Here is a 26,913-nt window from a genome sequence, read left to right as displayed (position 1 = left end):
GTATGAAATGTTATATTAAGCCTAATTAAAAGATGAATTAAAATAAATAATTTGAAAATAATACATTTATTAATTAAAAATAGAAAAAGGTTTGAAACGACGTGAAATAAAAATTACAAATGTATTTAGAAGAAGAGAAATTGTACATGAAACTTAAGGATAAAATCATTATTATTTAACCGAGGAAGTTGATATGTTAAAAATATTAATTAAAAATAATAAAAACAACTTAAAATAAAAAATACAAATGTGAGTGGGAGCAAAATTAAACTCGAGACTCAAAGACAAAACCACTAACATTTAATCATCTGACTAAAGAAATTAATTATATTAAAAAAAGTCAATATATGTGATTTAAGGGGAAAGCGCATACAACTAGGTGCGCTTTCCTATTATTTGTGTTGGACGCACTTTCACACACTCTCTCTAAAATCGACATATTTTCATAAATTTTCAAAACACGGTTAAACCCTTTTTTTTGGCCATATATATATATATATATATATGGCCAATAATTATTTCATTTTATAATATTAAAATTACCGTGCCCATAATATACGAGGAGAAAATAAATATTTGACATATAAATATTATAAAAAATACATTAAAAAATTAGAGTTGATGTTTATATTATATATATAAGAGATATTAATTTTAAATATTTTTAACATCTGTAAAATATATTTTATTATATAATTACATATTTATTATTTGATTTTATAAATAAAAGAGATATTAATTAAAAAGATTAATTAAAATAAAAATTTAAAATAATATATTTATTAATTAAAAATAAAAAGCTTAAAATAATATTAAATAAAAACTTGTAAATATGTTTAGAAGAGGATAAATTTAATTTGGAACTCAATGATACAATCATTATTATTTAATTATTTAACCAATAAAATTAATACGTTAAAAATATTAATTAAAAATAATAAAAATTTTAAAATAACATGAAATAAAAATATAAATATGAATGAGAGAAATTCAACTTGAGACTCAAAACAAAAACACTAACACTTAAACATCTAACCAAAATGATTAATTAAATTTAAAAAATAAAAAATTTAAAAAAACGAGTCCAACTGAATACATTTTCTTACCACATGTGCAAAAAATATATCTAAGATTGACCTATTTCCCTACATTTTCAAAAAAAAAAACGACCTATGGCCAATAAAATTATTTTTGGACATATATGGCTAATTTAGCCTATTAAATATTATCCGTTTACCTTTTCATTTTCTCACAGAAAGAGAGAAAAAAAAAACTGTTTTATTTTTTATTTTTTTGGTGTGTGTGTTTTGTCATTTTCATTGGTTGCAGTTAAGCTAAATTCTCCTCAGCTTCTTTTCTGAAACAGATTTTTATTTTTAATATAAATTTTAATTGTATTTTTACATTTATCTGTTTTCGTGTTAGTATTATATAAATAAATTATTTCCATTTTGTTCTTGATTACCCATCTTCCTTCTTCACCTATTCCTTGCTTCTCTGCTACCATCTTCTTTTTTCTTTGTAAGCATTTCCCATTTTTTGTTTCTTTTGCTCTTGTTTGTTGTAAATATAAAATTTTAGATTTTTCTTTGATCAAAGCTTCCGTTTATATGTTCTTGGTATAACTCGCTTTTTTGTTAAATTCATCTATTTGCGACTTATCAAGTTAGTTGAACTTTTTTGTTTTTCTTGATCTCTGAATTGAGATGATCATACCCTTTTGTTCGACTTCTTGTGTTCAATTTAAGGTTTTAAACTCTATTCAAAAACGTGACGGGCTTTTGGCTATTATGACCCTTTATTTGGGGTTTGGTTTGATGAATCTTAAACTGTGTTATTGAGTATTTCTTACCTTTTTGTCATAGATTCTATTAACTGTTTAGCATGATCTAAAATTTTTAAGTCTGGATGAGTTTTAACTTAATGCTGTGAGCTGCCAAAGTTAATGGCTTTGTTGCCGCTGCTATATTTTCTTTCAGTGTTTTCTTTTTTTCATTGTTCTTCTTCGACTATTTGCTGAAGGAATTGCTTTTAATTAATTTATCCCGTGTAACTGGATATTTATGTGTTATTGGCTCTATTATATTCTTAATTCTACTTTAATTTTTTCCCCTTTTTTTTCACATTAGAGTTGGTAAAATCGTCAAAAGCATGGCTCTTTCTGAGGTTAACAATGATAGAGGAGAATTGAGGATTCTCGAAAATTTGGATGAACTAAGGACGGATTTGGCTGACTATATTGCTGAGTTATCAGAGGCTGCTGTGAAGGAGCGAGGCGTTTTTGCCATTGCATTGTCTGGAGGTTCTCTCATTGACTTAATGGGGTATCAATGCATTCCTTTTCCATCTTTGGGTCTTTTTTCTTTCTTTCCCTCTTTTTGTTTCTTGTGATTCTGGTGTTCTCCCTTTTAAAGTTTTTGGTGGGAAACAGAAAACTTTGCGAAGCCCCTTATAACAAGACGGTAGACTGGGCTAAATGGTATATATTTTGGGCGGATGAACGTGTCGTAGCAAAAAACCATTCTGATAGTAATTATAAGCTTGCAAAAGATGGCCTTCTTTCAAAGGTTAGCATCTCAATCCATATTTCATTTTATGCAAGTTATTTCTTTTTCTCCCTTTCTGCTTTTCAAGGACCAAATGAAGGGGAACTGTTATCATAAAATGGTGTTTGTTGTTCTAATATCTTATTTGGATGTCTTCTTTTTTACCTCATCTTTAGCTAATGCATAAAGTACAGAATAGTCCCTTTATTGTTCTGTGATTTGCCTGATCTACACTTTGGATCTTGAAATATTAGCCTTTGCTAGAAGTCCTTATTATGTCAACTGGTAGTATTAGTTTACCTATGATGTGCCAACATGTGATTCTTCATGAATGGATTTCTTATTTTCAGTGGTTCCCATGTTTGCTCTTTGAATTCGTTTGATGCAGTATCAAATTTGACATTAGAAGGTGTGAGATTGAGTATTCTAGCCTCTTTAGGCAAGAGTTACTGACATGAATTTATCAAGTACTGTTTATGTTGTTTTCAATTGAATTAGATATTTGGTTTTAACTACAAAAAGAGCTTCGGGTTTACTGATATTCATAAAATGTTTGGAAATTTATTCATTCAGCTCTGGTTTATTTTTACCCATCTCTTTTATATGACCGATCCTTCCACTTGAGTGGCCTTTACCAGGACATTCAATGGTTCACAGTGCCATCTCACCACAATATAAAAATAAAGCAACCCGCAACTTTTTCTCTTAAGAGGGCAATACTGGCTGGTGAGGGGTTTAAACACTTGCTATAATAGACAGTATGGAAGTATAGATTTCCACATGATTTGAGGAACCTTTTTGGTGGTTCTACCTTTCTAAGAACTTTTGAGCTTGTTCTCTTGTTCCAAGATAAACTCTTTGTCCTGAAAAGCTAAGGGCCTTACGGTAAAACTGTCATTTTATCTTTTGCAGCCCTCCTGGACTCAGTTTTTTTATTTCCTCAAAGATGATAAGTTTGTGTATTTGGAGCCTTTGAGTAATTTTTCATGATATTCATGATCAGACAAATTTGAGAATTCTTTGGCTTGCTGATCTGTTACTGCTGCTTTCTGCACCTCTTGTCCCTTCTCACATCTTACAATATAAATTAGAGAAAAGCTTTGATGAATGCTTTTTCATTGTGTTATGTGGAACATGGAATGAACTAACTATTTAGTATATCATGCTTCACATCCCTTTGAAGTAGTTGGTCAGGAAAATGACTAAACTAGAATCAAACTGAACTTTAATTGTGGTAAATTTTAGGTTACCATTATTATTTTATTACATCTAGTATTCAGAAAGTGACCATAAAAAAAATGTATTGAATTATTGTAGAAATATTTGTGTCAACAGTGACACTGTTTTCTTTTATTGCCTCGAGGGCTTCCATCCCTATCTTGATATTCAAGTTCTTAATTCTGCAATGCTCTCTTCAATGGATAGATTGAACTGAAAAATTATGCTTCAGTTTGTTTTGACAAGTTTACACCTTAAAGTATACGCTATAATGGCATATGCCTTGTATTTGTAGGTGCCCATTGTCCCTAGCCATGTTCATTCTATCAATGATTCAGTTTCTGCAGAGGAAGCTGCTGATGAGTACATGTTTGTTATCCGACAGTTGGTGAAAACACGAATGGTTAGTGTTTCCGACATTAGTGACTGCCCCAAGTTTGACCTTATCCTTCTTGGCATGGGACCTGATGGTCACATTGCCTCACTATTTCCTAATCATTCAGCACTCAATGAGACTGATGAATGGGTAACTTTCATAATTGATTCCCCCAAACCTCCACCTGAGAGGATAACATTCACTTTGCCTGTCATCAATTCAGCATCCAATGTAGCAATGGTTGTGACAGGTGAGAGCAAAGCAGAGGCGGTGCATTTGGCAATTGATAATATCGGACCTGACTGCCCATCACTGCCTGCTCGGTTAGTCCAACCAACAAAAGGGAAGTTGGTATGGTTTTTGGACAAGCCAGCTGCATCGAAACTGGATGGTCTTCAATTTTCCGAGTAAGGTCTAGTGTTTTTTCTTGCCAAACTGTATGTTTGTACGTAGTTGGAGGGTTTCAAAACCCGTTGATCCCTGCCCTCGATTAGTTCCTGTTCCTTTTTCTTTTATTCTGGTTTTTTTTTTCCTTCTCTTTTATATTTGAATTGGGAAGTTTGGAATCCATTTTGTAAGGAGAGAGAAAACAAATAAAAGTTGGAGTCTTAATGCAAAAGGTTATTCCTGGTTCAGGTTCCGTTCTTCTGACATGGATAATCAAACTGTGGCAATTTCTGTTTTTTGCATGGATCAAAGTTCCATCTCTCTGTTGTAAAGATGGATTATAAATAGTAATTACTTCAGAAAGTGTCTGATGCATCTATATAAGGTGGCAAATAAAAGCCCTTCTCATTCATGATTGTACTAGTTAAACATTCTTCGTTAGAAAAGATGGTTGGGATTATCACTTGGATGACAAGGAAATGTTATCATTTCATTATCTTAATAGGTTCTCTGTTTGTATGATCTAAGAGCAGATTGGAGTGAAACATAAAAGGCTTCCCCCTTAAGACTATTTCACTGCTAATGGCATCTCATATGGTCATATTCAAATCAATATCTTCATCCATTGCAATGATCTAAGATCCCATATAAAGAAAAAACCAAAAAAGAAACAAAACGCTCTGGACTTCAGTAGGTTAGCTTCAAGCCTTCAACTAAAAATTTTTCATGGATGATGGTCCAAAATAAGCAAAATACCTAATCTGCCTCATGACATCAGTTGGAATAAAAGATTAGCTTCTTCACCTACTCTTAGTTACCCGTAATTAAATAATGGAGTGTGTTTAATATCTTCATTCTGTTTCAAGAAAGAGACAGTAGTTGATGTAGGAGGCATATTCTAATGGGATTAGACCAAACCACCCAACAAACCTATCAAAATTTAAGTTCCAAAACTATATTTAGTCGTATTTGGCTATGGGTGTCTATATTGTATAATATATTCGACATAGGTATGTTAATTTTGTTGTACATACAAAGGTATCAAATACGAGTGCTTCCAATGAAAACTAAACCTTACTATCACAGCTAAATATGCAAAAATTAATACTTCCAAAGAAAAGTGCCCTGACTACATTTCTTAGGGATGTGTCATTCAAGCAAAAGCTCTAGGGAAAGTGAGTATATGTTCAGTAGAAGATCTTCAGTTAAAGGTGTGTAGTACAATAAACTGTTCACAACCAAAGCATTATTGTACTGCTTTCAGACAATAGCATATTCTAAAAAGATAAGATTAAACAACTTTTAAGCTTTATAAGAAAAATCCAGCAATGGGTTTGATGTTTAACAAAAAATCAATCAATTTTGTTCCAAAGATCTAAAGGAATCTCTTTCTTTTTCCCCCTCTCTATCTTTCTAGGATGGTAAAGTCTACGGTGTTTGCTAGAAGTTGAAGGAATTAATACTGAGAAACATCTGGGATTGGAATATATGTGCTCTTCATTCAATTCAAACTCGGTTTCTAGGTTAACAATAAGATTCAATTGATGCATAGGATTTTAAGTGCATTGGATTTTAAGTCTAGATTCTAAAGGGATAGATTAAACTAAGTTCATATAAAGAAATAGCTTGAGCTTTCCAGTAACATTCATTTGGATGGCAACTGATAAAAACCAAAGATGAAGATGCTTTTCATGGACTAGCATTTTATTATTCAGGGACATATATACCCACAAAATCATCAATTTACTACATCCTCAAGCTCATTTAACTGGTTCAAAACTTAAAACAATCCAATTTGACAACAAATCCCTTCCCCTTGTATTACTACAAGCATTTTCCCTGTTCTTCAATCCTATCATGCATGTATTGTAAAGAAGGTAATCAATGAACAAACCCTACCCTCAGATTCTTAAAAATAAAAATGGCTAAATGTTCTTAATCATTATCCATCTAATTATTCAAAATTTTGGGAAGTATTCCCTTTCAGCAGCCAATAGGGAAAAATCAAATTGCATTACTTTTTACGGAGGTATATTAAACCAGCCACCACAGAGATTCCAACAATTGCAACAGGAACAGCCCAATATTGCTTTGTCAAATCCATGAGATTCCGGGAGTAATTGGCTGTTTCCTTCTTGGATGCAATTTCAAGTTCTGGGATGATTGGAGCAGATGTGTCAAGCTCACCAATGCAAAAGTTCTGCATGAGCTCCTTTGCACTTTTGCTGTGTTCGGCATCTTCAAAATCATCTGTTGCATCCTTCCCTTCAAGAAAATTATCGGAAGCATGTCATTCAAGGATGCATTATTTCCTAATCAGGAAATTCTTATCTCGCTTAACAAGAAATTTATTAGTCAGTAAGCATAAGAGTATCACCTGTCGCTGCTCATCCAAATAAGGAATAACATCATATACCTAAAAAGGGAAAAGACTTTGTATTCAATCAAGATATTAATTAATGGAAAGGAGTTCATTCCCATATCATAACATTTTGATGTTCTTAAAAGGAAAATCAATCATAAGCGATTGTCCATCCAAGGTGTTAGCTCACCGAGTTCATCACGTCCAACCAAAATTTTGAAGACATGATTGATCCACACAGTTAGAGTCTTCAGAAAGATCTACAGTAATTTTTAAATACTAGAGTCCATCAGTAGAGGACATCAAGTTGCATATGCAATTCCTAGATGTTAAAACTAGTACATAAACCTCAAAACCAGGGGAGCATTAATCAATTAAGAGATGAATCCAATAAAAAGGATTAATAACGACCCTATGGCTAGCTTCTTTAATACAATTAGCAGGACAACACTAAGCCATTAGGTGGCTACTTTAAATAGTAACCATAGATGAGCAGATGAGGCCACCTTAAATATCATTGGAAGAATTCCTATGGCAAGTAAAACTAGCCAAGATCAACACAAATGAGTATGGTGACAAGAAAGAATCCTTCTAGAGACGACAAAATATAATGCACTTAGTTCTTCCATATGTAGAGGGTTCTTTTGTTTAAGTGAGGGAACCTTATAAACCAGTAAAATGGAATATCGTGAAAAGATGACGGAGAGGAAGATCAGAGCAAACCTTGGAAAACAAGTACGGTGGCAAGTGGTGGTAATGGAAGCAATAGGTGAATAAGAAAAGTAAAAGTACAGTGTTGTCAAAGAGAGTTACAATAAAATTTAGAATATGTTTTAAGTTTGCCAAAAGATCCAAAATCCTAAAGAAACGTTCAAGCCTCAATTTGTAGGTCTCAAAGGGAAGGTATTAATGAACCGATATAGAAATAAGTGGGAGTGAACATGCTAAAATAGTGGATAGTGAGTTTGGGAGAGATTAGCGAACGTGTTTCCAAAAAAGAGGGAAATTACAAATACCGTGAGGACGTTAATACTCGCGTGATATTTTTGGTAAACTGAGCATTACTTGTGTGTTCAAATATAAGTGTACTTTCTGTTTAACCACAAGGGAAAGCACTAGTAGTTCAAGGAAAAATTAATAAGTGTACTTCTTAACAATGTTTGTATTCTAAACTTCCAAATCATGCTCTCTAAGACATTCCAATAGAGGAGCAACTCAGGAATCCTACCAACCTTCCAAAGATAGCTCCACAACCTTTGCATAGTTGCATGTCTTTCCAACAACTCCAATTTTAAGTAATGTAAAGTACTGTATATCATTGCATGCTAGGGAGCATCCCATGTTACGGAGTGGATTGTCATGGAGTGTTATTACAAAAGTGTCACCCTGCAAGGGATTGTATTTCCTGAAACTACTATTGATAGAAGGGTTAGTAACTAAAAACGAGAATCGGCAACGTAAAATGAATATTGAGTCATGGACTCAACGTTATATAATTAGAAGGTACGTGATTATTTTCATACCAAAATACAAGTAGTACCCAACAAGCATATTATAAGCTCAGCACAAGCATAATCTTCGTCCTCTTCAAGCACAACCCTATGAGCATTATGAAAATTCAAAAACGTGGGTTTGTTTTGCAACTCTTAATCTAACCCTTTTGCGCCAAAAAGTTAGAGAAAAGCCAAAACTTTCCATAGAGTTAGGGTTAAATTATGTTTTGTGCTTTGATATTAACCTAAATAGTTCCAGGCAATTAAGAGACAACAAAAGACAAAGCATTAAAACGTATTGGGGCTATTATCCAAATGCAGTTTGGAACTTGCTGTAAATAAAAATCAGAACAGAAAAGGCACCTAATACAAGGAATTTTTTTTTTTTTGAAAGATGGAAGTTTAATCTCAAATAAGCATCGAAAACACTCAGAAAACTGTTGCGTTCTTAAGTCAAAATAACTACGAGACAGAGTCAAAAAGTTCAAAAGCAAAACCATAATCCCAGGAGAGAGTTTATGAACAAAAGGATTAAAAAAAAAAAAAACCCTTAAGATCCAAACCAACAATAAAAACTAAAAGGGAGCGAAAATAAACCTTGCCGTCAATAACGACCCAACAATCGTCTTTGGTATTGTGCTGAGAGGCTTCTTCCATTGTATAAAGCTTTGTAAGGGTCGGCATGCTTGAGGTTCCTTTTGCTGATCTCTTTCAGTTCTCTATTGGCGGCTGTCTCGGTCTGAAAGTTGCTCGTTCATAAACAAATTGGACGATGGCGGCAATTCTTTTAGGTTAAAATATGTCTTAAATGCATGTATTCTTTGTAATTTTGTAATTTACTCTTTTTACTTTTATTTTTACTTCAAAATGTATATTTAAGTATCAAAATCATTTGTTAAATTTAAAAGAGTATTTTTATTTCTAAATATCACCCCAACAAATTTAATAAAAAAAAGTTAATTGGTTAATAATTATATTGAACTTTGAAATTTTAAAAATAAAAGATTAAATTTTAATTTTATGAGACATACAAATATATTTTAACCATTCTTTTATAATAAACTGTAAAATTAATTACTTATATTATATTTGAATAAATTTATGTTTTGGTATTAAAACTTTAAAATTTACTATATAATTACTAATGTTATATGTAGATTACATTAGAGTCATTCAATCATTAACTCTTGTTAAATGTGCAATGAAAAGCTCATGTGACAGATGAATCCTTTTACTCTTTTTTTATTGAATTTATTTTTTAATTCCTTATTAACTTTCTTATTTTTTTTCATTTTTCTTTTTCCTTCTCATGTTTTCTCTCTCTTTTCCTTTATAATCCTATTCGTCACTTAAAAGATGAGTAAAACTCGATTCGATTCAAAAAAATTAATTTTTTAAAAATTTCAAGTTAAGTGAATCGAGTTATTCAAGTTATTCAGTTTTTTCGAGCCAACTTAAATAAGTAATTCAAGTTTCGAATTTGAGTCGAGTTGAATATTACAATTTGAATAACTCTAGTAATTCGAATAACTCAAATAGCATATTGTTATAAATACTCTTTAGTTCCTGTCAATTTTAAAATAAGCAACTCACAACAAAAATTTTAAATATTCAAAATAATTTTAAAATTTCAAAAAATTTATAAAATTTTCAAAATTTATATTTTAGTAAAACTCTAAAAATTCTAAAGAATATATAAATAAATTTTAAAATTTTAAAATAATAATTTTGAGACCTAAATAAGTAAATTAACAATTCAAGCTTATCATACTAAAGTATATTTTTTTCTCTTATTATGTTTTGAAAGAGTTTCAAATATATATGGTTTCAAATTTATAAGTTCTAAAATGTAATTAGTTGTAATGTAACAAGATTTTAATTTAACATGTTTAATTTTTTATTTAACTCGAATAATTTCACTCGATTCGACTCGACTTGAATTTCATTTCACTTGATTCAAATTGAAAAATAAGACTTGCCAGCTCGATTAACTTGAAACATTTTCTCTTGATTCAGTCGAACGCTCACCCTTACCGCCACCAATATTATTAAAAAAAATAAACTACCTTAGTAGTCACTCGACTATTAAGCTACTTTTTTAGTCACTTAATTATGAAAAATTACAAAACAGTTACTCAACTATTTAAATTTTATTTTTTTGAATCCATTTCCATTATCTACCATTAACTAGATAATAAAAGGATGTAGTAATTTTTTTCCATTATCTACCATTAACTAGATAATAAACGGATGTAGTAATTTTTAATTAGTGTAATAATAAATTTAATCCTCAACTTTTATATTTTCTATTAATTAAATCTCAATTCTATTTTAAAAATAAAAGAGTGTTTAATACTATTTCAGAAAAAAAAAATCAAATATATTATTGAAAACCAGTGCCATGGAGGCCATGGTGCAACAAATTATGAGCAATGCAATCCTTAGTTTGTCATGGATCTCAAATTAATATCAGGGATCACCTCATCATCGAAAACATCTAATTTAGCTTAGCCTCCCCTTTCACATTTCTCATCTCGCAAACATTATGCAAAACGCAGCAAACCCCAAATACAGTCAACAATTCTTCAGCTTAATTTCCATTCTCTTTTGCAAAATTTCCCACATCCATTTCAATCCGTTGAGATAAACCTCGTTAAGCAATGAACAAATAAAATAACAAAAAATTAAAAAGATCAAACACAAATATTTTACATGAAAAAACTCCTCTGAAGAGGATAAAAAAATCATGGACAAAGATAATTTCACTAAAACAATAAAAACGAATAGTACAAAAGATAGATAAAATTAACCGAAGTAAAAACCCTAAAAACGTAAATACAAAATTTTTTTCTAGGGTGGAAAAAAAATTTATTTATAGGCTAAATTTGTAGGTCAAAACTAAACTAAAAACAGAGTTTAACTGGAATAAGAAAAACTGAAAAATACGAAGCATAACTCCATAAATCTCCATCTTAACTCATATTTTCACAACGGACTATGCAAGATATTTGTTGGAAAAACGAGTTTGAAAAACGCAACGAAAATAAATTTAGGGAAAAATCAAAATTTTTAAATTTTTTCTAAAACAAAATATTGGTTGTGATATCTAAAGTAATAAACACTTAATTAAGATTGTACATTTTTTATCCGTCTAGGATGAGCTCTTTGACCGAGTAGTTTTCTCCGTTATCCTTAAGCTCACATCAACTGAGTGTGGGCTCGCTTTGAATCAGAAAATTTTTCACAAAAATTATCAATGGGTTATTTTGTAATTTTTCTAAACTTTTGGGTCAAATTGTAAATCAGAAAAATATCTATGGAAATTTTCTGGAATAGTCTCTTCAAAAAATTTTCTCTCTACAACTTTCTCTTAAATTCAAGTGTGTGTAAATTATGACTCAATGCTCTCTTTATATAGGGAGAGTTTAAAGAGTTCAACTATTATTAAACCTAATCACTTTAATATTAAATTAATATAATATTTATCAAGATAAATATTAGATTAAATTTAATATTAAATCTTATTAAAATAACAAAATGTTTATCTATAAGATAATCATTAAATTTAATTTAATATGAAGATAATCAATTTAATATTAAATTAATAAAATATTATTAAGATAAATATTAAATTAAATTTAATATTAAACTATTAAAATAATATTATCTTTGAAATAATTAATCCGAAATCAAATTTTCTAGTAGAGTCTTAGTAATAGTGTAACTCTTCCAATGCTCAACCACCGGTGACCAACCATCGCCAGCAACTAGGATGTCGCCGTCCCAGCTACCGACACCCTATGTCCTGTGATGCAGATGCGACTCCCTTACGACATCCTGAGCTGGTTTAGCTACTACCAGTTCATTCCGGGTCAACGACAACCCGACCGGTCCAATCTAGCCACTTGTGGGACTATCGATCACCTAATTTTAATTCCACAGCGAATAAATTGACTTAATTAAATTATTCCTAAAGTCGTAGAATTTTCTTCTAATTCAAATGCAATCCGGTCGAGCTTTTGTTGAGTTAGCAGATGGACCAATCAGACATATACAATTAGGCTCTAGTGATTGCAATTATGTCCAGAAGTATCATTCCGATAATTCGCAATTACTTAATCATGGAGTCAGTTCACAAGAAGTACCATGATTGAAAAATCCTTATTGTATACTTTTTACAAAATCAATTCATCCAGGTGCTTTGTCCAATGACCTCGTCATGTGCGTTACCCTCATATGATATCCTTGATTCCTTTGAGTTAAATCTGTTTACTCGATACAATTCTATTTTATCTCATTGTCACCATTATGTCTTTTTAATGACTAATATGATCACTGTCAATAAATGACTATGATAAATTGTTTGTTCGAGAACAAACAACCCATGGCCACGTTCCATATTTATCAATCCACACAATGCCAATGATAAGATATCATCAACTTTTTAATTGAGCTATGAATTCTAATGTTGCTAATAAAACCATGCCATACACAAGTCATGTACCCAACATACCAATTATGGGCTCGATCATCTTTAGAGCATAAGCCTCTACTTATATCAAAGCACATGAGTTGCATATGCATGGTCAATGACTAACTTAGGATTTAGGTAAATCACACCATGAGCGTCACAAGTGAATTAATTCACAAACGAATTCAAAATTAATTCATCTTAGATCCAGTCCAATGTATCATTCTACCAATGAATATATCTATGTCTTTACTAATGGAGTCAATTGCTCCAGTAACCAAAACTAGTCATCTCCCCAATTAGAATTATAGACGATATAATAATCCTTCTCAGTATTTGAGTCAAATGCTTACTTTGATTCTTTTACGGGATTGCAGACTCATTTAGATTATCTACTGAAGTAAGTTGTCTTTTTCGCAATGTAAACGTTCTTTACAATGACACTTATTTTCAGTTTGAACTTTAGACAATCAATAAGTTAATATTTTCTTGTCACAATTTCGCTATGCATGCAAAATATAAAAGACATAATGGTGAAATGTGAAATTAACTTTATTTATTTATTAATCATTCAAATAAATAAAAATTACATGTTTACTACAATATAGGCACATTTCCCAACAATATTAACTAAGTTGAAGTTGTGTTTAGAACCTGGAAGTCTTCTAGTTTTCGACTTGTATATTGCCAAATCAAAATTGACACAGGTCTGATTTCTACGAACGCAATGTCTTATCTTTTCAAAACCGCATCCAAAAGAGAACCTCTTTCATATGAAACAGTCATATACATTTTTCCCTACTATGACCAAATTGTCTCCGCTTCAAACAAGTCGACTGCAACTCCTTAATAGATAGGAGACGTCTTATTTCACCAGTCATCGTTGATCTTTCTAGAACATAAAGACTGCAAATCTTTTTAACTTTCATCAAAACGAAAGCTCCACGAGATACATTAGTGTTGTTTGACTCGATGTTAATTATACAACCCTTTGAGTCCAAAATTCCTAATGAGATAAGATTTTTCTTTAAGTTAGGCACATGTCTGACATCTAACAGTGTTCTAATTGTCTCGTCGTGCATCTTATTCTGAACAGTACCAATATCAATTACCTTACTGGGTGAACCATTCCCCATACACATAACTTCACCTTCAACTGAACTGTATGTAGAGAACCAGTCCCTATTGGAAACATGTGGAAAGAACACCCCGAATCTAGGATCCACTTAAATGTAAACTTAGAGTTTTTACTTGTTGACACCAACAAGAAATCATCACCCTTGTCATAGACCAAATTAACACAAGCTAAATCTTTCTCGTTACTTTCAACAGCCATTTTATTTCACAATTCGTAAGAATCTATCTTGATGTGACCTAAGTTCTTACAATAGCGACATCTTTTGTCTCGCTTCCTTAATACTATAAAAACCGAGGCTTGCTTATCTAACTTGCTATTCGAACTAAATTTATTGTCGAGTTTGTCTTTGCTCAACAGATGACCCTTCACATCCTCTAATGAGAGATTATCTCTGTCATAAATTAAGGTTTCCCTGAAAGACTTGTAGGAAGGGGGTAAAGAACACAATAATAGCATAGCTTGATCTTCATCATTAATAAATCATTCAAAAGAGTAATAAATTGACTGATATGATCTCTAAGGTGCTCACCTTCGTTCATGCGGAACGTGTACAATTATTGTTTCAACACTAATTGGTTAGCCAGATACTTTGTCACTTAAAGGGCTTCTAACTAATGAGTGTCGAAACCACCAAATATAATTGTCTACGCTCTAACTTAATTAAATAATAGTATAGAGTAGTAGGTTCGATCCCATAAGGATTTAGATTCCTAATTTTCCTATTTACGTTACTAGATTTCTGAGTCTAAGCAGTTGTCGTGCCTACGACCTGTGCATGCAAAACTGTATAATAAATAAAATAGAGGTTTTAATTGATAAAGGAAATAAAAAACAAATATAAAATGAAATGAAATAATAACAGAATAATGATTGCAAGATAAAATTAAATAAATTAAATTAAATCGACGAATCAGATATATAAATGCTTAGCCTCAACCTCGATACACTCCGAAATTGAACTGGCCCGTAAAAGTAGATTTTCCTTTCCAAACTATAAGCTGGTTATAGCAATCAAGGACGCCCTAACAGCTAACTTTCCTTGTGTAGTTGGTTCCGATACGATCTACAAACTAACCCTTAACTATTATCTAACCACGTAACACGTGTTCATAATTTAAGATCTCGGTAGCATTGTGATCTAGAAAATCCCAACTCGAATTAACAGCCTCAATCTCGTGGGTCGTTTAAATTTGATCACTATCTCTATTGATGGAATCCAACTAACTTTTTCTAATTGAACACACCAATTTGTTCGCGGGAACTCGAATACGGTAGACGATCGATCCGACTTCCCAATTGTACGCCAATACAACTCCCACCCAACATGCACTTTGAGCTGAAATTAAATCAACTTTAATGGACAATTGTGACTATCCCATATACTGGAGAGATAGTGAATACTGTGTTGAAAGGTTTTCTAATGCGGGTTCATGTCTCACGATTTTTTTTCGGAATGATAACAGGGCTAAAGCTAAAAGGAATTTAGTTGATCATGAGACTAATCATGATTGATGGAATATGAGAATGAGTTTAAGTGTAATGGTGATAGGTGGAGGAAGGAAGGGCCTTAAAGGGCAATTGAACCAAAGTAAAGAAATGAAAAAAAAAAAAAGGCAAGATGCTTATACTGTTAAAAGACGTGTGTAATAGAAAAGAAATAAATAAATGTTTTTTTTCAATTTCCTATTTTCCAAAGCCATCATACAAGGTATTTATATACATTCCATATGCTAAGTTTAGCTTGATTCATTTAACAAAAAACCACATAAAATCATATTTTATATTAGGGTTTTTCTAAATCTAGCTTTTACAAAGTCAAATAGAAAATTTGATCAACTATAAATTTCTTAAAATTTTCAATTCAGCCCCCTTTTTATTGCTTGTGCTCCACTTTATTCTTATTTGCTTGTTAACTAGAATTTTGATACTCCAACTGCATACCTGATGAAATTAAACAAAAATTACAGACTCGGTAGCAAAAATTATCGAAATTGGATGCGTTAAACATACAAATTCAGCTTGTTATCACTAACCTTTTCCCTAAGGTGAATCTCATTTTCTCCATCAAAACCTCTTGCAACACATTATTTGTTAGACAAAATTGAATCGTGGATAGAGCCTTTTTATCTAACCTATCCCATTCTAATTTATCAATGTCTACAGACTTCTTCTCTTTAAGGACCTTCTCAATATCGTCTTGAATTAAAATTGTTGTCAACTGAACTTGCCATAAATTGAAATTTGTGATGCCATCAAACTTATCAATATCAAACCTTGTTGTTGCTATCTCTAAATGGGCTAATTGCGGAAATTGAACTAACTCTGATACCAAATTGTCGGGGATAAACCTGGTTAAGCAACGAACAAGTAAAATAACAGAGAAATTGAAAAGATCGAACACAAATATTTTACATTAAAAACCCCTCCAAAAAGGATAAAAAATCACGAGTAAAGATAATTTTACTAAAATGACAAAAACGAAGAGTACAAAATATGCATATAAAACTAAACCCCGAAACCCAAAATTAGAACCTTCAAAACGTAAACAAAAAATTCTCTGAAAGCTTGTAAAAGCTAATACCTAAATGTGTAATGGGTTATTTTTCTAGGGTAGAAAAAGAGTCTACTTATAGGCTAAATTTGTAGGTCAAATAATATTAAAAGAATATACACTAATTAGAGTTTAAATGGGAAACTAATATTAAAATAACCTACACTAATCAGAGTTTAAGTGGTAAACTAAAAACAAAGTTTAATTGAGAGAAGGAAAGCCGAAAAATATGAGGCATAACTCCACACAATCTAACAAATGTTTCTTTTCCCACTTTTTCAATCTTCTAAATCTTCTCATTGAACACTTATTGCGTCTAAAGCGAGGTTCTGGTGATTGCAAAGAACTATAAATCAATCCATCAATGGATATCTTTTACCTTGCACCACCACCTAAATGTCCTTCAATTTCCCCAAGTGTTTCTTTAGTGATGATGATTGAAAATTTGTAGTATAAGTGCACATGTTGATCAGGTAATAAAGTAATGAGAAGGTATTATTCCCACGAGGATCAAGTAATAAAGTGGCTTTTGGGTAACATGCGAAGGCTATTGAGTTTGTGTTTGGGTCAAAGGTTGCAAGGTTTATAAGGGCATCAACTAAAGAATGAGACGATTCAGTCTACACTCACCACATCAATTGTTGATACATAGAACCAACAAGGAGAAGATGAAAAAAAAAAGTGTGCTGGTTGTAAGGATGTCGATTCACATGTAACAAGTAGAAAGTCAAAGTTGGAGGTTAAGAAAGGGAGAAAGAAGCTGGAGGAAAGAGGGAGGAGGAGAAGGCTTGAGAGGATGCTAAGCCACTATGGAAATATCTTCGGAAGAAGAAGGGTTTTTTGGTACCTCGTGTGTTGGGGTATATATAGGGGATATCCCCTTGTCCAATGGTGCCGCATCACCAACAATATATATTTTAGGTTGCTCATATGGTTAGCTAGGTAGTAGGTTCGTTATATGTCAGTTGTCGTCAAGCATAATACTATGTACTCCTGCTCTGACATTCCCATTAATGAGGTTGTACGAGGTTGCTATACCTTAGTGATCCTTAATGATCCTCTTAAAGGCCAAAAGCAAGTGGTTAGTCTCTAATAATCCAACGGTGGGTCACTATAGAGGGTATTCGACTAGGGGGCATTCATGGGCCTCTGTTTGGGCTCTCACCAAGCCATTCCTCGTTTTGCAATGTGTCATTGTTAGGGAAGGAGTATAACAACTTTTAAAGGGTTACAATTAAATTGACAAAAAAAAATTATAAATATTGAAGGTTAAAAAAATTATTTTATCTTCTTTAGAACAACCATTAGTGGCAAAAGTAGACAAAAGAATTAGGATTTTTAAATAGATAAAGTACAGGGGATCAAATAAGGACAAAATTTTAAAAGAATATAGAGACCTTTAGCATAACTAAACCAAACTATAAAGATTGCTAAGTAATATCAAATACCATAGTTCACTATTTTGTAGCAATTTATAAATTTTATTATATCTATTCATTAATCTTCAGGCTTATTATCTATTAAATATTTTCATTTTTTGAAAGGCATAATACCAAAATTACCCCTTAACGCTTGCTTGATTAATCACTTTAGCTTTTATTTTTATTTTTTTAAGTACTTTAACTTTCAAGGTTCGGTATTTTATTAAATTGATCACTTTTTTTTGATAAAATTGATGATGTGCCGTTAGTTGACTAATGGTCAACGACATATGCTAATGTGACTGACATTCCACATGTGCAATTGTTGATATGTCACTATTTTATTTAGCATGCCACCTTAATAAAACAATTAAAAGTTCAAAAATAAAATTAAGAAAAAGAATTAATAAATGTTCGTAGAAATTCAAAAAACTATTAAAAATTAGAAATTTTTTTATGAAATATCCTTTAAAAAATATATGCAAACATAAAAATTAGAAAATATACAATCTTCCTTCAAATTTTAACCCCTACCTTCGAAATTTCACTTTAATTTTCATTAATCTTCAAATTAAATACGACTAGAACTTTTTTTCCTTTATTTTTTCTTCCCCCGTCTTTTTGTCTCTTCATATTTCTCTCTAAGGTAACCATAAACACAGCAGTCACTAATCCAGAAATCGATGTTGGACCGTCGTGCTGGCTCCCGTCGCTGGAGGTCGACGAATTCCAACACTCTTTACCAGTCCCTTTTTGACCCTTTGAACATGAATATGGAGTTGGATTCTCCAAAAATTGCCCCAAACTACACGAATCTATGCTTGAACATTCGAACTTCTCCTTGCCCGATATTGAAATTCGACTGCTGACTCAGTTCGATTCCAAGGTATGTTGTTCTCCTTGACCTCTACTATATTCCTATCGTTCAGATTTTCGAGATGACGACCCGAGGCCTCAGAACTAGCCTCAACGCCAAATTGAATATGTTCCTTTCTTTCTTTTTTCTTTATATTTTTTTCTTCTTTCTTTGATTTTGTTTCCTTTCTCTCTGTTGCAGGCTTTCACTTCTCTTGAAGTTTTTTTTCTTTTTCTTTTTGTGTTGTTGGGGTGTGTTTATGTGTGTTGTTGTTGAGGGTGTGGTAAGAGAAGAACAAGTTCAAAGTTTTTAGTTTTCTGGAAAAAAAAGAACAATAAGTGAAGAAGATAAATTAAAAAAAAAAAGTTTTTAATAGCTTAGAAAAATTGAGAAAATCACGTCACTATAACTAAAAAATTAGGTTTTAAATAAAAAAATTTAAAATTTTCTTTGATCAGATCTTTCAAAAGACTTTTCCTATATCTTTCAAAAGACTTTTCCTAAGGTTTTTATTTTTATTTTTAATAATTTATAATTGTTTTGGATGTAACTTATAAAATAAAATAATCACATCAGATATGAAATCCCAAATCACTCATGTTGTTGACCATTATCAATTAATTGATACATCATCAATTACGATGATCAAATGAAACCTTAAGAGTTAATGTTCTTAAAAATGAATAAGGGTTAAAATAATTAATCAGACAGATGTTAAAGGATTATTTTTATATTATATTTTTTAACAAAGTTGTTGTAGAGCAAAACTAGAATGATAATCGATCAAAAAAATTAATATATAATTAAAAATTTTATTACATGTATATACTTGTGAAAACAATAAATTAAGAATAAAAATATGTGTTTAAAAATAATAAATAATAAAACATATAGTTTAAAATTAATTAAGAATGTCACATGACATATGTATGGTGTTAAAATGAAAAAATATATATTAAAATTATTTATCATGGTATTATCATCAATCTTGAATTGGTCGAAATTAACTTATACGAAACTCAACCAAATACATATATATATATATATATAATTAATGCATAATAAAGATTAAAATGTATAATATATATATATATATATATAACCTTTAATTGAGTGACAAATTAAAAGTTTTACTAATGTAATAGTTCGGGTTTAAATATCCTCATATATATATATATATTGGTTTTAAAATAAAAGATTAAATTACTCTAGGATAATAGAACTTATTTTAATTACGAAAGGATATTTCAGTAATCTTCTTAATCGAGTTGGTGACGCGATTGATGGTTACATCAACTTAGTAAATCCTTAATAAATAATAAGTATATAAATATATAATTGATAAAGGTAATAAAATATACATAATAAAAATTAAAATGCATGAAAATATTAAAATAAAATTTTAATCGAGTAGTAAATTAAAATTTATTAATGTAATTGGTTTCGTTTAAATGTCACATTTTATTGGTTTTTTAAATAAAAATTAAATTACCCTCAAATAATATAATTTATTTCAATTAAGAAAAGATATTTTCATAATTTTTCTAACAAAATTTGCGACCGATTAAAAATAATCTTATAAAACATTTAATAAATAATATATATATATATATATATATATATATATCTAACAACATAATTGATGTATATAAAGGTGGAATTAAGAGATCAATGGAAAAGAACGAGTGGAAAAAATGATTTAAGATGTGGGTCAATTTCTTTAACAAAAATTATATCATGAGTCATGATATCACATAAATATAATAAGGTGTAATGACCTTTTGTACTTTAATGCTATTTATTTATTTATTATTATTTTTCCTTCTTTTTAATTTTAAATTTATATATTTTTATCAAATTATTTTAAAATAGATAAAAAAGCTAACATTCCTTAATTTTATTGACATATACATAGATTACTACATGGAGGACATGTCAGCATTTAATTAATTTTAAAAATATTTTAAAAGAATATATTTTATATTTTTAAATAATTTTAATGATTTTTAATTTTAAAAAATAAATTTTGTAAAATTATTTTGAATTTTTAAAAAATAATTAAATACTGAAGCATATGCCATATCAACAAAGTTAAAAAATATTATTTTTTTATTACTTTAAGGTGATTTGATAAAAATATAAATTTAAAAATTAAAAAATAAATATTAAATAAAATGTTAAAATAATTTCAAATAAACCCATACAATAATTTGAATCCGGTCCATTCAAAGTTAAAAGAGAAAATATTTTGGTACATCTGATTTTTAGAATGGTGTAATTAAAATTTATTAGATTGAATAAATATTTAACTTTTAAACAAATCTAAATGCTAGATAAAAGAATAAAATTTTAAAGTTCAAACTGAATAGTTGAAGGTAGGCTGAAAACAAACTGAATAATCTATGAAATTTCGCCTTTCAGACCTCGGAAAGTGCAACGGAAGAAGACAAGAAGGGTTTCTTACTTAAAAGCGTACGAAAAATAAGGTAAAAATAACAGTACACAGTTTTCTAATAGGGTTAATACGCACATTTAACTACTCCAAAATACTTAGTAAGTATAAGTAATTTAATTTCTTTTAAATTTAATTAGTATTTGAATTTATATTCTATTATTTAGGTCGGTATCTTTTCATTAACGTCATTACTTTATATTCAATTGATATTGATAATCAATTTATTAGTAACACATGACAACCTATCAGTTTGCAACGTGACATATATCAATTTTAAAAATTTTAAAAATATATAAATTAATTAAAAAATATAATTTTTTCACATCAACAATGAACTTCGACAAAAAATTATATTCTTTTTTATCAATTAATTTATTTTTAAATTTATGCTCGTCACATGGCATATTGAGAATTTGTCACATGTCACCACCAGATTAGCTATCAATGTCATGTCGGCATAAACTAATGGTGTTAGAGCAAAAGTACCAACTTGAGTGACAGAATACAAGTTCAAGTACCAATTAGTACAAAAAAAATACCAAATAAATTTTTTTGAACAAATTCAATGGACAAACTACATATTAGACCATTCTAATATAATCTATCACCAATGTTCTTTCTAAAATGGAATTGGTGATGAAATCGATGATATCATAAATTTTTATTTAATCAACTCAATTGTTAAAAATTTTAAAAGAAAATAAAAAAATAAATACAAATAAAATAACAACATAACAAAAACTAATCATTAGAAATTTATTTTAATTAATATTATTATTTCTAAATCTTGATGTGATGTTTGAATTCTTTTTAAGATTAAAGTATGCTTTGAATCCATTTTACCGTTTATAGAGATTATTTCTTCTAAAATTTGTGATTGTCTCTTTTAATAATATCATCTTCAAATTCCAAACTAAAATTCTTTGTCCATGCATTGTACTTTATCATTCACTCAACATAATCTTTAATTATTTTGATTCCTATTAAGTAATTGGGCTAAAACAAGGAGCCGAAATATTATCAATTACTTGAAGCATGTTCAATCGGTTCCTGATTCAAAAGAATTCTGAATGATTGGCTTAAAAAACAGTTGAATATCCTTTTTGGACCGATAACCAGCCGTTTTCTAGTTCAATCAATCTGATTGGCCGGTTTTGTCGGGTTGAATAACATATAACTATATTTTTGTTCCATTTTCATTGTTAGTGTCCATGACTGAGAGTACAATGTTCCCTGGCTTTCCTTCTTTATCGTTTAGCAATCCATCCATTGGCATTTTCTCCATAGAATTTGATCTTTACTTGATTACTTCCCAAACACACCATTTTTTTCCTTTTCCTTTTATCCTCTGCAAATTTATCTCCAATACCCAAAATTCATACTTCCATTTAAAAAAAAAAACAATGGAACACCCAAGATTCCTGTTTTCAGGTTCTCTTATCAGTTTTGCTGTTATAACTGCTACTTTTGCTTGCTCTAATGGACAATGCAAGGTTACTACTATTTTGTTTTGAGAGTGGACCTGAAAGAGAAAGAAAACACGTTAAGAGAAGTCAGAGATTGCTCCGGTATTAGTCTGGAGTCAGTATCTGAAAGAGATAAATATAATGTTTTACTTTCTGCTCTATAGCAACCTCGGACCTCTCCTGACATGTTTGCTTCATCTTTCAAGTGCCAGGTCCTTTCTGACACTTCATTTTAATGTTGTTCTTTTTTACTGCAGCTTGGAGATGAATGTTCGTCTGATGCAGACTGCCAAACCGGGCTATCTTGTTTTTCTTGTTCTGAAGCATTTGATGGCTTAAGATGTATCCGATCAACAACTACCAACCAATTCGAGTTTATGGTAAACTTGTATCGTTGATTTCCTTGGTTTATTTGAAAGATTTCAGGGTTCATGAATGAATTTTGTGTTTGAGTGACTGTTGGATGCTTTTCGAGTCCGAGTTTCACATATTTCACTAACATAGATATCATATTTTTGCGAGAAGAATTCTTTACCATTCAACAGATATGCATATTTGACAACACATAATTCCTTTGCCAACGAAGTGGAGCCGCTTCACACTGGAATTCGACTTACCTTTTTAAATCAAGAAGACAATGTAACACAACAGTTAAATGTAAGGCTTTTTAAATCATGTTCCGTGTATTACGATTTCACCTCTAGCTGATTAATTTCTCTTTTACAGAATGGAGTTCGAGCACTGATGCTTGATACATATGATTTCAAGGGAGATATATGGTTGTGCCATTCTTTTGGGGGGAGATGCCATGACTACACTGCATTTGTATGCAATTCAGATCCCAATTCCCATTGTTTTTATTTCGTTTTGCGTCTTCTTGAAAAAGAAACTGAAAGCCCTTGGATTTTCTTTACAGTGGCTTGCTATTGACACTTTAAAGGAAGTTGAGGCATTTTTATCTGGAAATCCATCAGAAATTGTGACACTGTTCCTAGAAGACTATGTTGAGACCCCAAATGGGTTATCCAAAGTTTTCAAAGATGCAGGTTTAATGAAGTATTGGTTTCCAGTCTCAAGTATGCCACAAAATGGTCAAGATTGGCCATTAGTAAAGGATATGGTTGCCAGTAACCAAAGATTTGTTGTCTTCACTTCAGCCAAGTCAAAGCAAGAAAGTGAAGGAATAGCATATCAATGGAACTACGTGGTTGAAAATCACTGTACTACAACTTTCTCACTTAAAAGAGAAAATCTGTCTAAAAATGAACTTGCCAACATTTGATAGCATTGAGAAACGTTTTGTCCTAAAATTTCAGATGGGGATGTTGGGGAGCATCCAGGAGAATGTAGCAACCGCGGAGAGTCGGCGCCACTCAATGATAAAACTAAATCTCTGGTTTTGATAAACCATTTCCATTCCATTGCATTCAAAGTAATGGCTTGTGAAGACAATTCAGCAAGTCTTATTAGTATGCTTGATACATGCTATGGAAGATCAGGCAACCGTTGGGCTAACTTTGTCGCTGTTGACTATTATAAGGTAAATATTTCACCGGTGCTCTTAGCTAAGCAGTTTTATAGCCCTGCTTCATCTTGGGATTATTGTTGCAGAGAAGTGATGGAGGAGGAGTGTTCCAAGCTGTTGACAAATTGAATGGCCAATTGCTATGCGGCTGTGACGATGTCCATTCATGCGTGGTAAGATAGGCATAACTCGTTTTACTCTAATCTATGGTCTGATTATACAATATCATCCCAAGTGATTAAAGCACATATTGCTCGGTTGCAGCCTGGATCATCATCAGCAACATGTTCTGCAACAAAGGACCAATGAATCTCGTTTTTGTCTCTTAATAGCTTACTATTGGTGAACATACTATATAATGTTTATATTATTTATATGCCTTAGGTAGCATTATTTACTTATTAATCCTGACAGGGAGGAACAGCCATTACTCTCGTCTCGTTGAAAGTTTCAAAAATGGTTGATCTGCAGTTGTCAATTGAGGATTTGAAACTAGCTATTTGGTTTGGCTTGTATCAATGATTCAGTCTAACACTGAATAGCTGGCTTTATCCTATTGATTTTGAAATCTGGTTCAAGGGCTCAACAGTTTGATTCGGGTTCTAATTCAGGAGAAATACATAATTAAAAAGGAACACATTTATTCATAAGTTATGCATTTAAATGGTCCGTGATATTGAATTTGCCCAATTAAATTTTTATTGGTATGGGTAATTTGTCTGTGGCAATTTTAAGCTTATTATTATCATCGTCGTCGTCGAGAGCTTAAGACCCCAAAGGCGAAGAAATTATATATTAAAATTTTAAATGTTTAAATTATCCTTGTTTTATTTTTTCATCATCAATTTTCTATACTAGTTTACTAGTTGCAAACATATATTTTAAAATATATGTTTTAAATAAAAGAAAAAAAACTAGTTAATAGGAATCTAAGTTGGTTATGTTACCAAAATAACCCCCCAAAATTGATTATTTATATAAATGACTCTAGTTAAAAAATAATCACCTAAATAACCTGAAATAAACAGTGTTGAGGGTTTTGGACACCCCATGACTGACACCCATATTCCCAATCCCCAAAAAATCACTCGATGATTAGAAAAGTATTTAAAAATTTAATTTTTTTGATGCAGGCCATTCCATGGCTGGCACCCATGTATTTTTTTTTTTGTATCTAAAAAAATTTTGGGTTTTGGCTTTGTGGTGGCCAACACCACTTTGGATTTTGTTATAAGTGCTTGTAGCAGGTTAGCTGATTTACGTGAAAGGAGACTTGTTCACAGGATTTTGATCAAATATGGATTTGAATTTGATCACATAATTGGTGGTGTACTCATTGAATTTTATTCTGATTGTAAAGCTATTGCTAATGCTAAGAGAGTCTATGATGGAGTAACAAATCCGTGTTTGAATGCTTCAAACTAACTTATTAGAGGCCTTATATCAATTGGTAGGATTGATGATGTTGAACTGATATTCAATACACTCGTTGAGACAAATTCAATTTCATATCATCTACTGATTAAAGGGTATGTTGCTTGCGGCCGAGCTGAAGATTCAATAAGATTATTTTAAAAGATGTTTCAAAGAATAATAGTTTCTACCAACACCATGATTTCTGTATATTTTAGGAGTGGGAAAATTGGTAAAGCTTTAAAGCTGTTTGAAGAAACACGAGGGGAAAGAAATCCTATGACATGGAATTCAATGATGTCTGGTTATATTCAAAATGAGCAATACAAAGAGGCCTGAATATGTGCAGATTACAAATAACGCATACAAGGTCAACATTCTTAGTTCTCTTTCATGCATGTTCGTGCCTGAAATCTCTTCAACAGGACAATTACTTCATGCACACTTAATCAAAACACCATTCCATTTTAATGTTTATGTTGGAACATCCCTTATAGATATGTATCAGTGATACTCACAAGTCATTTTCCAACATCTTTTCACCTAATGTGGCAGCATGGACAACTATTATTAATGGGCATGCACACCATGGGCTTGGCTCTCAAGCTATCTTACTCTTTGAGCATATTAAAAGTGGTGTTGGCCACCACAAAGCCAAAACCCAAAAATTTTTTTAGATACCGAAAAAAATACATGGGTGCCTACCATGCACTGGCCTGCACCAAAATTTTTTTTAAACACTTTTCCAATCATTAGGTGATTTTTTTAGGAATTTGGGACATGAGTGCTAGCCATGGGGTGTCCAAAACCGCTCAACACTGTTAATTTTAGGTCATTTAGGTGATTATTTTTTCTAGGGTCATTTACGTAAATAATGAATTTTTTGGGTTATTTTAGTAAAATAGCCCATATAAGTTAAATAGAATTCAAGTTAAATGGAATACGAGTGTGATGGAATTTTTTATTAATAATGTTGTTAATTGTTGGTGTTAAAAGTTAATTTAATTTTTTCATTTTAATATTATATATATTTCATATGTTATTTTTTTGAAATAATTTCATATGTTACTATTAATTAGTTTAAAACTAAATGTTTCATTATTTATTGTATTTTATTTTTAAATACATCGATGTAGTCTAAATATGTAATTTTCACATGCATATGTCAAGAGGCTAGACCTTTAGTCTTGCAAACCACACGACTTTAGGTGATTTCTTTGCTTCGAATCTACCTA

General features: G+C 30.9%; 3 protein-coding genes and 1 long non-coding RNA gene across 6 annotated transcripts; 3 read left to right on the top strand and 1 right to left on the bottom strand.

Annotated features, from left to right (window-relative positions):
• The first annotated feature begins 1,197 nt into the window (after positions 1-1,197).
• LOC108476180 (probable 6-phosphogluconolactonase 1) lies at positions 1,198-4,890 on the top strand. 2 transcript variants are annotated; one of them, XM_017778303.2, is made up of 4 exons: positions 1,198-1,328; positions 2,130-2,324; positions 2,432-2,567; positions 4,060-4,890. In XM_017778303.2, the coding sequence occupies exons 2-4, from the start codon at positions 2,152-2,154 to the stop codon at positions 4,549-4,551; spliced, it is 801 nt and encodes a 266-aa protein (XP_017633792.1). In that variant the 5' UTR covers positions 1,198-1,328; positions 2,130-2,151; the 3' UTR covers positions 4,552-4,890. The 2 variants fall into 2 exon arrangements, with proteins under 2 accessions (XP_017633792.1, XP_017633791.1); XM_017778302.2 differs by lacking the exon at positions 1,198-1,328 and adding an exon at positions 1,365-1,521.
• Positions 4,891-6,213: 1,323 nt separating this feature from the next.
• LOC108476182 (cytochrome b5-like) lies at positions 6,214-9,182 on the bottom strand. 2 transcript variants are annotated; one of them, XM_053025688.1, is made up of 3 exons: positions 8,980-9,182; positions 6,905-6,943; positions 6,214-6,792 (listed from the first exon to the last, which is right to left on the bottom strand). In XM_053025688.1, exons 1-3 carry the CDS (start codon positions 9,064-9,066, stop codon positions 6,622-6,624), a joined length of 297 nt encoding a protein of 98 aa, XP_052881648.1. In that variant the 5' UTR covers positions 9,067-9,182; the 3' UTR covers positions 6,214-6,621. The 2 variants fall into 2 exon arrangements, with proteins under 2 accessions (XP_052881648.1, XP_017633794.1); XM_017778305.2 differs by lacking the exon at positions 6,905-6,943 and having other exon boundaries at positions 6,214-6,787.
• Positions 9,183-18,432: 9,250 nt separating this feature from the next.
• On the top strand, positions 18,433-19,131 carry LOC128290513 (uncharacterized). Its single transcript, XR_008280376.1, has 2 exons — positions 18,433-18,849; positions 19,021-19,131. It is a non-coding gene; the product is annotated as an uncharacterized LOC128290513 (long non-coding RNA).
• Positions 19,132-22,623: 3,492 nt separating this feature from the next.
• Positions 22,624-24,915, top strand: LOC108475634 (PI-PLC X domain-containing protein At5g67130-like). Its single transcript, XM_017777617.2, has 8 exons — positions 22,624-22,767; positions 22,998-23,120; positions 23,266-23,397; positions 23,467-23,565; positions 23,657-23,960; positions 24,057-24,280; positions 24,352-24,438; positions 24,530-24,915. Exons 1-8 carry the CDS (start codon positions 22,678-22,680, stop codon positions 24,572-24,574), a joined length of 1,104 nt encoding a protein of 367 aa, XP_017633106.1. The 5' UTR covers positions 22,624-22,677; the 3' UTR covers positions 24,575-24,915.
• The last annotated feature ends 1,998 nt before the right edge of the window (positions 24,916-26,913 follow it).

The sequence above is a fragment of the Gossypium arboreum genome, chromosome 3, assembly GCF_025698485.1.
Source record: "Gossypium arboreum isolate Shixiya-1 chromosome 3, ASM2569848v2, whole genome shotgun sequence".
In the NCBI taxonomy this organism is placed as follows: domain Eukaryota; kingdom Viridiplantae; phylum Streptophyta; class Magnoliopsida; order Malvales; family Malvaceae; genus Gossypium; species Gossypium arboreum.
The sequence above is the reverse complement of the archived record's forward strand: the minus strand, read 5'-3'. Positions and strand labels throughout refer to the sequence as shown.

What these genes read in the sequence shown, in the direction of transcription:
- LOC108476180 (XM_017778303.2), top strand. Translation starts at nt 2,152, where the DNA reads ATGGCTCTTTCTGAGGTTAACAATGATAGAGGAGAATTGAGGATTCTC. An exon ending in TCTCTCATTGACTTAATGGG is followed by an intron (nt 2,325 to 2,431) that starts GTATCAATGCAT and finishes GGTGGGAAACAG; the next exon opens with AAAACTTTGCGAAGCCCCTT. An exon ending in AAGATGGCCTTCTTTCAAAG is followed by an intron (nt 2,568 to 4,059) that starts GTTAGCATCTCA and finishes TTGTATTTGTAG; the next exon opens with GTGCCCATTGTCCCTAGCCA.
- LOC108476182 (XM_017778305.2), bottom strand. Translation starts at nt 9,066, where the DNA reads ATGCCGACCCTTACAAAGCTTTATACAATGGAAGAAGCCTCTCAGCAC. An exon ending in GGGTCGTTATTGACGGCAAG is followed by an intron (nt 6,788 to 8,979) that starts GTTTATTTTCGC and finishes CTTGAAGGGAAG; the next exon opens with GATGCAACAGATGATTTTGA.
- LOC108475634 (XM_017777617.2), top strand. Translation starts at nt 22,678, where the DNA reads ATGGAACACCCAAGATTCCTGTTTTCAGGTTCTCTTATCAGTTTTGCT. An exon ending in ATGTAACACAACAGTTAAAT is followed by an intron (nt 23,398 to 23,466) that starts GTAAGGCTTTTT and finishes TCTCTTTTACAG; the next exon opens with AATGGAGTTCGAGCACTGAT. An exon ending in CTACGTGGTTGAAAATCACT is followed by an intron (nt 23,961 to 24,056) that starts GTACTACAACTT and finishes CTAAAATTTCAG; the next exon opens with ATGGGGATGTTGGGGAGCAT.